The 9,587-nt window shown below is 49.0% G+C and overlaps 1 protein-coding gene across 1 annotated transcript in view; it reads left to right on the top strand.

The window, feature by feature from the left end:
• The first annotated feature begins 1,477 nt into the window (after nucleotides 1-1,477).
• The window catches only part of Atp6v1c2 (ATPase H+ transporting V1 subunit C2), a 35,006-nt gene continuing 26,896 nt past the window's right edge, over nucleotides 1,478-9,587 (top strand). Inside the window, exons 1-3 of the mRNA XM_036171016.1 lie at nucleotides 1,478-1,523; nucleotides 2,668-2,806; nucleotides 4,397-4,464. Coding sequence (XP_036026909.1) covers nucleotides 2,678-2,806; nucleotides 4,397-4,464 — 197 coding nt within the window. The 5' untranslated portion in view covers nucleotides 1,478-1,523; nucleotides 2,668-2,677. The remainder of the gene's footprint in view (nucleotides 1,524-2,667; nucleotides 2,807-4,396; nucleotides 4,465-9,587) is intronic.

Genomic DNA, 9,587 nt, shown 5'->3' with positions numbered 1-9,587 from the left:
CTTTCAGTCCCTAGAAATGAATTCTTAGGGGTGTGGGTTCATTTTTGCCTTTTTTTTTTTTTTTTTTTTTTTTTTTTTTTGAGACAAGGTCTTTCTATGTATGCTTGGCTGGTCTGGAATCCACTAGGCAGGTCAGGCTGGCTTCAAACTCACAGAGGTCTACTTGCCTCTGCCTCCCCAGTGCTGGGATTACAGGTGTGTGCATCACTATGTCTGACTCTAGTGTTACATTCGTGGGTTAATTCTCAGGGTTTCCTTTCTAGTTTCAAATATTTCTGTAGATTTGTTTATTCTCTTTCTCTCTCTTCTCCCCTCCCCCCCCAACTCCGTGTGTGTGTTTGTGTGTGTTTGTGTGTGTGTGTGTGTGTGTGTGTGATGCAGTCCCCAAAGGCAGCCCTGTAGAGGCCAAAGGACAACTTTTGGGAGTCAGTTCTCTCCTTCCACTGTGTGGGTCCTGGGATCAAATTCAGATGGTAGGTTTGGTGGCAAGCATTTTTATCTGCTGAGCCATCTCATGACTTCACTTTCGGATTTCAGACAGACTATGCACTTAAGCCCTGTAGAACCCCCCTTACCTACCTACCTACCTACCTACCACCTACCTACCTACCTACCTATCTAATTTCGCTGGAAGCCAAAATGAACTTGGGCTGGGCTAGCAAGAGCTCATTAGTCATACTGAAATCCTATACAACTTTTTTTCCATATTACTTTTTCTGTCCTAGGGATGGAACCCAGGGCCTTGCACCTGCTGGGCAAGCAATCCACCTGTGTTATATCCCTCAGCCCAACTCCGACAGCTTTAACTCCCCTCCTTGTGGGTGAGATGAGATGGGTGTTGCCTGGGCAACTTGGGGCAAGCTGGTGCCCACGCTGACCGTGGAGGAGCCGCTCCTCCCAGCAGGTGTGTGCGTGCGCTTGTGTGTTGGAAAACATCTGCGAACCTGTCGCGCTGCTTTCCGTGGGTCAGCCTGGTCTGTCTTGCATGGACCTCGAAAACACCCCAGAGCAGGTGATTTCGCTGGAAACCCATCCTGGCTGCAATGGGGTGGGAGTGAGTGGGAGGCGGCGGAGGCTGCAGCCATAGGACGCTCCTCCGGGTATCCCTTCCTGTCGTCGCTGCCTCGATGAGGTGTCTGTACTAATGCCCTCGGGTCAGGCTCCCAGCTACGCCCCCAACTCTGGGCTGAGCCCAGCAAGTGCGGAAGGGACGTTGCACCCCCGCGTCGACTAGTGTCCCTTCTGTACCCTGCCTGTATAGTGCCTGCCCGGAGCTTGCTCTGCGAGCCGCGGGTCCTCAGCAGCGCCACACGGACACGGACACCGAGGGAGGCGGGCAGCCCGTATGCAAATCTCCGAGGGGCCCAGGGCTGCCCCTCCCGTTGGGATAAAAGGCGGGGCGGGGCGCGCACCGGACCGTAGAAGCCTCTGCCTCCCGGGAGCCGGCGGTGCGCTCCGGCCGAGCCTCCCGCCCCGTGTCCCCGCGTGTCGTCTACAGCCCAGACAATCTCCCGCCGCTCCTGGTAAGGACTCGTGGCCGCGTGACGTCAAAAGTCAGGGGTGGGGAGCGAACTGCTGAGTTTTCCAGGGGCGACAACGCGTACCCCTCACCCCCATCGGGTCTGCACCTACTTGCGTCCCTGCGGCCCGGGTGTGCACTTTCTCAATGGGAACGTGGGAAGCCGGCGCCCACGCCGTACTCTCCACGGCTTAGCAGGTGGCATCTCCCCAGGAGCTGTGCACTAGCCAGTTTGTCCCCAGGCAATGTGCAGTCAGGTCGGAAAGTACAGCTTTTGGTTTGAGCAAGGTTAGCAGGAATGGGCAGGGGCTCAGGTTGCTTTGAGATGGAGTGAGAGAGAAAAAGGGCTCCGCTGGGTCCCGCGCTATCCCGTGGTGATTCTCCACTTTTCTGTAGATGTCCCGGGATGGGTTGCACTAGGAGGTGACAGGCGAGGAGAACGAGCTGAGGGGGAAGGTGTGGATGTGCACACCTTTGAATGAGCAGAACAAATCGGGGCCCCTACACCCCTATACAACGTTGAAACTGCTGGTTGTGCCGGCCCAACAAGCTACCTGGCCCCGCCGAGAGCCATCTCCCTCAGCAGAAAGAAAGACTAGTTAAGCCCTCTGAAAAGCTCCTTTGACGTTTGTTTCTAAAGCCAATTCCAGTCCAAACCAGCCGAGATCTGGGGCTTCTTGACCTGATGTTGTTATACTGTGAAAAACCCCTTGTCTCCAATCTCCACCCACCCTCCCTGGATTCCATAAACTACAGTATGCAAAGATAGAAAGCATCCTCCCAGAAGGCTCCATACCTACCTGACTGCCTGCCCATCTTAGAGCTGCTGTGCACTGGAGCCAGGGAATGCAAGGAAACAGTCTAGGACCAATCAGAGCACCTAGGGAGGGTGGGCCATGAGGCTTCCCTGTGACCTGGGGCTCCCCTGGGGGGTACAGACATATTGCTTAGGGGGCAGATGGGTGTCCTTAAAGCTGATGAAAATGTACAAGAAGGTCAAAGCCAGGCAGGACAAACAGAAAGGTGACGGCCCCCAGAGAGGATTAATCCTGAGGTAAGAAGGGTAAAGTAGACACCTGACACATCTCCACTCCTGTTTGTTTGTGTGCATTTGTCATGGTGCCCGTTGGTAACCGGATAACCGGAAGACTTAGAAACATGTCCGAGTTTTGGCTTATTTCGGCCCCTGGTGATAAGGAAAACTTACAAGCTCTGGAGAGGATGAACAGTGTCACCTCAAAGTCCAACCTGTCCCACAACACCAAGTTCACCATCCCTGACTTCAAGGTAAGAGCCCCAGAGATGAGAGAGGAGGCTATGGATTGGAGGAGAGCAGGGATTTCTGAGCAAGGAGGTGGTTTCTCAGAAGCCAAGGACTTCAGGCAAATGTAGGAATGGTGATGATAATAAGCCTGAGTTAGAGAGGATGGACAGACAGGGTGGCAGTGGGACTTTATGCAGCAGCCCCAGATTAACTGTGGCCCTTCTGGACTTGAAGCCATAGGTAAGCAGGCATAGGGCAGGCCACAGTGGATAGTGTGGATGGAGGTCCTTGGGAGTGGTGCTTGGAGTCTTCTGTTTTGTCTGCAGCATCTAAACAGACCCACTGCATGGCTAAATGTGTGGTTTGGGAGGCCTTCATCTTTGATGGTTTCCCTGACCTAGAGGCAGTCCAGGAAGTCCAAGATCTTTCTGGTTCTGTTGGGCTGGAGAAAGGGGATGCTGCAGGAGGGTTCTTGTAGTGGATGGGGAAGTTAGGATGAAACAAATGTCAAAATGAGCAAGGTAGGAAGAATCTTGTAGTAATAGAGCAGTAAGAATTGCTTTATTTTGTTTGTATGGGTGTTTTGTTTGCCTGGATGTGTGTGCACCACGTGTGTGCCTGAGGCCTATGGAGGACAGAAGAGGCTGTCAGAGACCTTGTAACTGGAGCCACGTGGGTGCTGGGTATGGAACACGGATCCTCTCGAAGAGCAGCCAGCTCTCTTAACTGTTGAGCCATCTCTCCAGCCCCCAGGAATGATCTTTTTCAAAAAGATGCAGCCAGGGGGCTGGAGATTTAGCTTAGTGGTAGAGCGCTTGCCTAGCAATCGCAAGGCCCTGGGTTCAATCCTCAGCTACCCCCCCTCCCAAAAAAAGAAACAGATGCTGAGTAATCTGAAAAGGACCTCTATAAACCGAGCTGAGTCAGGCCACCAATAGTCTTTCCTGCATGTTCTGTTGTCTTCCTGTCCCAGAAAACGCAATTTTAAAAAACCAGGAAGCAAGTTTGGATTCCTAGCATCTCTATCAGGCTTCCCTGGTGTGCAACTATAATTCAGCACTGGGGAAGCAGAGGCAGGGGTCCCTGATCATCCAGAATGCTGAAATGGTGAGCTCCATGTTTCAGTGAGTGTCTCAAAAAAAAAAAAAAAAAAAAAAAAACAAGAGAGAAAGAAACTGAAGAAGACACCCTATGTTGACCTCTGACCTCTACATGTGTAAGCCTCTGCACACATGTGTATGCATAGGACACACATGGAGAATAATAATAAAATTTAAAAGATAGGGTTTTGTTGTTGTTGTTCAAGACAGGGTTTCTCTGTGTAGTTTTGGAACCTGTCCTGGAGCTCACTCTGTAGACCAGGCTGGCCTGGAACTCACAGAGATCCACCTGCCTCTGCCCCTGAGTGCTGAGATTGAAGGCATGCACCACCACCACCCAGTTAAAAAGATAGTTCTTAATCTGAGAGTTTCCCCAAAGTGTTTTCTCATTGTCTAGTCTGGCTGTTGGCTGAAGACATCCAGCTCAAGGTGAAGTGAGCCCCGCAGGGCTATTAAAAGGACGCCTGACATCGTTGACCAGCAAGCTCATAATTCCTTTATGGTCTCTTCTAGGTGGGGACCCTGGATTCCCTTGTTGGTCTCTCAGATGAGCTGGGGAAACTTGATACCTTTGCTGAAAGGTAAAACATTTTGTGTTTACTACACACAAGTAAGAATTTGACATTGTTGTCAGAGGACACAGTGCTCTTGCTTTGGGCAAACCAAAGTATGACCTGTCTGAACCTGGTCTCAGAAGCCAGAGGAAAGAACCAGTGGGTTCCCTGGGGTTTTGTGTCAATAGTGCTGGGTCCTCTGGACCCCTAGTGGTGATTTTTTTTTAGACAGCTTCTCCTTCCCTCCCTCCCTCCCTCCCTTCTTTCCTTTCTTCCTTCCTTCCTCTTCTCCTCTCCTTTTGTTCAGTAAGTCGCCTAGGTTGGTCTTGAACTTACTGTGTAGCAGCTCTGGCTGCCTTTAAACTTCTTCAGCATGCTAAGTGCTGGCCAAGGCACCATGTCTACCTTCAGTCTGTTTTTTTAGTAACGTATGTCCATAAAAAAATTCAAAACAAAAACAAGACTACAGGGTGGAAATGAAATTTCCTTTGGATCTGCTGGCCTGCTCCCTGCTCCCTTATTGCCTCCTTTCCTCTCTCTTGAAGCTTTGTTATCCTAATTTAGTGGGCCAGGCTTCCAGAGCACAAGTCAGTATGTGGTGTAGTCCTTGCTAGATGCAATTACACATGCCTGTAGCCCAGCACTCAGGAGTCTGAGGTCAGAGGATGGCCCGAGTCCACGAGTTCAAAACCAACCTACTCAACATAGCAAGATTCTTTTCTTGTTTGTTTTTGTTTTTCAAGACAGAGTTATTCTGAAACATCCCTGGATGCCTGGAATTTGCTTTGTAGACCAGACTGGCCTTGAACTCACAGAGATTGGCCTGCCTCTGCCTCCCTCGTGTTGGGATTAAAGACATGCACCACTACGCCCTGCTCAACACAGCAAGATTTCAATAACAAAATAATAAAACGCCTATAATCTCAGCACTTGGGAGGCAGAGGCAAGAGGATCCAGAACTCAAGGTCAACCTTGGCATAGCAAGTTTGAGGTCAGCCTGGGCTACCTGAGACTGTCTCACAAATAAAACCATATAGCCTTAGAATAGTTTTATGTCAATATATTCTATTATATATGATAACATGTACAGTGTATCCTGCTTTTTTTCCCTTTTGCTTAATAATATAGCTCAGTGAAAGTTTCATGTTAGCTCATGATGGCCTGCTTGTTTGGATCGTCTCTGGGCGTGTTACCTTGAGCAGATGAACTGTTACTTGCTTGTCTCTGTTGTTGGAAGCCCGCGTCTTCTGGGCTCGGGCTGTGGCCAACAGTGCAGTGATGGCCGTCCTCTGGGTGGACATGTAGAAGTGATGAAAGTGGAGGTATGGGCTCAGAGAGTCTGTGCACATACAACTGTAGGTATGGCCTCTCTTGCCCCTAGAAAATTGTTGATCTCATTCATTCTCTTCACCAAAATGGCCTCAGAACTGGATTTTCTGATCCTTGATCAGTGTTTTGCTCTATGAGAGCAGTTGGTTTAGCATAGGTGGAGGCAGTCCTTGCCACTGTAGTTTGCAAAGACACGAGACAAAATTAACCACAAAGATAACCAGGAAATAACAGTGGCTTCTGCTCTGCTACCATGGATGAGTGAAGGGGAGGGATGTATTGCCAGTCTTGAACCTGTGAAAGAATGTCACCAAGGAAAAAAGGAGCGGAGTCCTTTGTGTCAACTTCCTTTTGAGGCTGCACTGGGCCACACAGAAGCCTGACCAGGTTAGATAACTCACATCCAATAGTCAAATTAAGTGATCTGTGCAGAAGTAAAGACCCCTCCCAGCAGCCCCCTGCTGTAGACTTCCCTCTCCAGCAGGCTGCAGCATGAGGATGTGCAGCCTGCTCCAGCTGGCTTAGGAGGCGTGGGTGGGCTGTTTCCCCACCTGGCTGCAGACATGGCAGCTCTTGAGTGTTTCCTTTTTCTAGACCTTGACACCATTAGCTGCCCCTCTGCACACGCCTTAGCTCCTTCCTCACTCACTGAGGTCTCTGATGCAGGGTGATTCTGGCTTTCGGGTTATTTGTTTGTTTGTTGGCTATTTCCTCCTGTCAGGAGGAAATATTTTGTCCTATTTCACAAGTCTCCCCTGATGGGTAATGTGCATGCGCGTACACACACACACACACACACACACACACACACACACACACCAAAAAAACATGTGCTAGCAGGGTGAGGGCTGACATTAGGAAACACAGATGCCATAAAACTTTTTAACAGCAGAGATAGGTGTGTAAGGGATGGAAATTTATTTGCACTGTGTATTGTTTCCAGTTTCCTGGTATGCATGCATTCCCAGGCTCTTTCCTACAGGGAATAAGGACAGTCTTGTGCTGTGGGCACCCTGCAATACAGACTCACTCAAGGCAGGTGTCTTGCCTCAGGAATCTGTCTGTACCGGAACTTAGGATAAAAAGAATGGACTCTGGAGCCGGGCAGTGGTGGCGCACGCCTTTAATCCCAGCACTCGGGAGGCAGAGGCAGGCAGATCTCTGTGAGTTCGAGGCCAGCTTGGTCTCCAAAGAGAGTTCCAGAAAAGGCACAAAGCTACACAGGGAAACCCTGTCTTGAAAAAACAAACAAACAAACAAACAAACAAAAAAAAGAATGGACTCTGAATAAACCCTCCAGGTCTTTGGGATGGCTGCCCCAACTCTGTGTCTAGTCCTCAAGTGTCACTGGAGACATACATGCTGGCTGGGCCTGTAAACCGTGCAGCGGGAACCTGTAAGCACTGCCTCCGGCCAGGGGAACCGAGAAGGGACAGTTTTCAAGGTGTATTGTTTCCATATCCTTTTATTATTTATTTACTTGGGCACAAGAGTGTTTTTCCATGCAGCTGCAAGGCTTCTGCTTGCGAGAGCTCTGTTTTTAGAAAAGTTTGTTCCTTCATGCAGCCTGTGTTAGTTCACTCTGTAAATCATTAAAAAAAGAAAAGAAAAGAAAAGAAACAACATTTAAGAACCCAATGATTTTACCTTTAAAAGCCCCCCTTCCCTTTAAATAGTCAAGTCCTTCCCAGATCCTTAGCCCGTTCTGTGGTCTGGTTGGTATATTGCATTTCACAGGCACGTGGTCCCACATGGCCACTCAGCTGTGCCACGCGGGCTCCTCCGATGCGTTGTTGACCTGCCACTTACCCTTGGGTGGTCTCTCCTTCCCCAGGTGGTCTAAGAGTTGACTGAGCAAAGGTTGCATACGTGAGGGGGGCTGTCTGTGCAGCAACAGTAGAGAGTTCATGTGAGGACACTGTGAATGCATGCGGGCTAGAATCCTAACCAGGTCTCCAGGCTTCCCACCCCAGGCTGTGTGACCTGTGACTTCTACATTTGTAAACTTTTGCATAAAACCTCATTCCTCTCTTGCTATGTTTGGGTGCTTTGCTTTACTTTCTCTAAGAAAGCATATTGAATCGCTTGCTTAATTTAACATTTTTTATTACACTTATTTGTTTGTTTGTTTATTTGTTATTTGTTGGGTGTGCACACATAGGTCAAAGGACAACTTAATTTGTAGGAGTCCATTTTTTTTCTTTCCACCATGTGGGCCCAGGGCTGGAACTCAGTTCGTCTGGTTCAGTCACTGAGCCATCAAACCAACTTTTGTTTATTTTGTTTGTTTGGGTTTTTTGTTTTGTTTGTGTGTTTTTTGTTTTTTTTTTTTGTTTTGTTTTGTTTTTGTTTTTCGAGACAGGGTTTCTCTGTGTAGTTTTGGTGCCTGTCCTAGATCTTGCTCTGTAGACCAGGCTGGCCTGGAACTCACAGAGGCGCCTGGCTCTGCCTCCTGAGTGCTGGGTGGGATTAAAGGCATGCGCCACTACCACCTGGCTTGTGATTTTTTTTTTCTAATATTTTATTTATTTACTATGTATGCAGCGTTCTGCCTGCAGGCTAGAAGAGGGCACCAGATCTCATTACAGATGGTTGTGAGCCACCATGTGGTTGCTGGGACTTGAACTCAGGACCTCTGGAAGAGCAGTTGGTGCTCTTAACCTCTGAGCCATTTCTCTGTGTAGCTTTGTGTCTTTCCTGGAACTGGCTTTGGAGACCAGGCTGGCCTCGAACTCACAGAGATCTGCCTGCCTCTGCCTCCCCAGTGCTGGGATTACAGGAGTGTGCCACTGCCCGGCCCAAATGAGTCTTCTGTGAGAACAGTAAGCCCTCTTAACTGCTGAGCCATATCTAACCCCCACTTTTGTTTTGTGAAACAGAGCCTCCTTAAGTAGCTCAGGCTAGCCCTGAGCTCTCCTAGTCTCACTGCCTCAGCCCTCCTGAGTGCCAGGATTATATAAGTTTGTACCACTAAGCATCTTTCTTATGGTTTTAGAATATGCATTTCATTTTATTATAATTAACACATTGACTAAGTTAACCATAGTTAACTCTGTTCTTTTAGGTATTGCTTTTTTTTTTTTTTTTTAGAGATTTATTTATTTATTAGGTATACAGAAGAGGGCGCCAGATCTCATTACTGATGGTTGTGAGCCACCATGTGGTTGCTGGGAATTGAACTCAGACCCTCTGGAAGAACAACCAGTGCTCTTAACCACTGAGCCATCTCTCCAGCCCTGGGTATTGCTTTTGTCCTTAATGTAACTCTGTGTTTTTGATTATCCTAATACTCCCAGACTGCCATTTATTAGTTCTTCCTGGGTTTGATTCCCAGTAACACACACACCCACCACCACCACCACCACCACCACCACCACCACCACCACCACCACACACATATTCAATTGCATGGTCAAACAGCGTGGTATATTTGTACACATTGCCAAATTGTTCCTGTGGGGTGGAAAGAGGCCCTTTCTTCATCTCCACTAGTGGAGTGCCCTTGAGAGACTGCCCGTCTACCTGGCAGAAGGAGGAGGAGGAGGCTGTGTGATTGTTTTCCTGAGTATTTCTCGGATTCATGGCCAGACCAAACATTTTCAAGTGCCTATTAACCACCTGTAGTTCCGCTTTCACGCTTTGCCTGTTCCCTGTGTTTTGTTCGTGCGGCCCCTGGACAATCTCCAGGGTGCCCTTCACCGTGTGTGTCCTGGAGCCTCGCTCTGCGGGGGCAGGAGGGCCCTGTGTCAGGGCACAGCGGCTGCCCTGCTTGGTGGACTGACTTACGGCAAAGTGTCCAAATGTTAATGCCTGTATACTGA

Source organism: Onychomys torridus, chromosome 21, assembly GCF_903995425.1.
Source record: "Onychomys torridus chromosome 21, mOncTor1.1, whole genome shotgun sequence".
Taxonomy (NCBI): Eukaryota; Metazoa; Chordata; class Mammalia; order Rodentia; family Cricetidae; genus Onychomys; species Onychomys torridus.
Note: the sequence above shows the minus strand (reverse complement) of the source record. Positions and strands in the feature narration are given on the sequence as shown.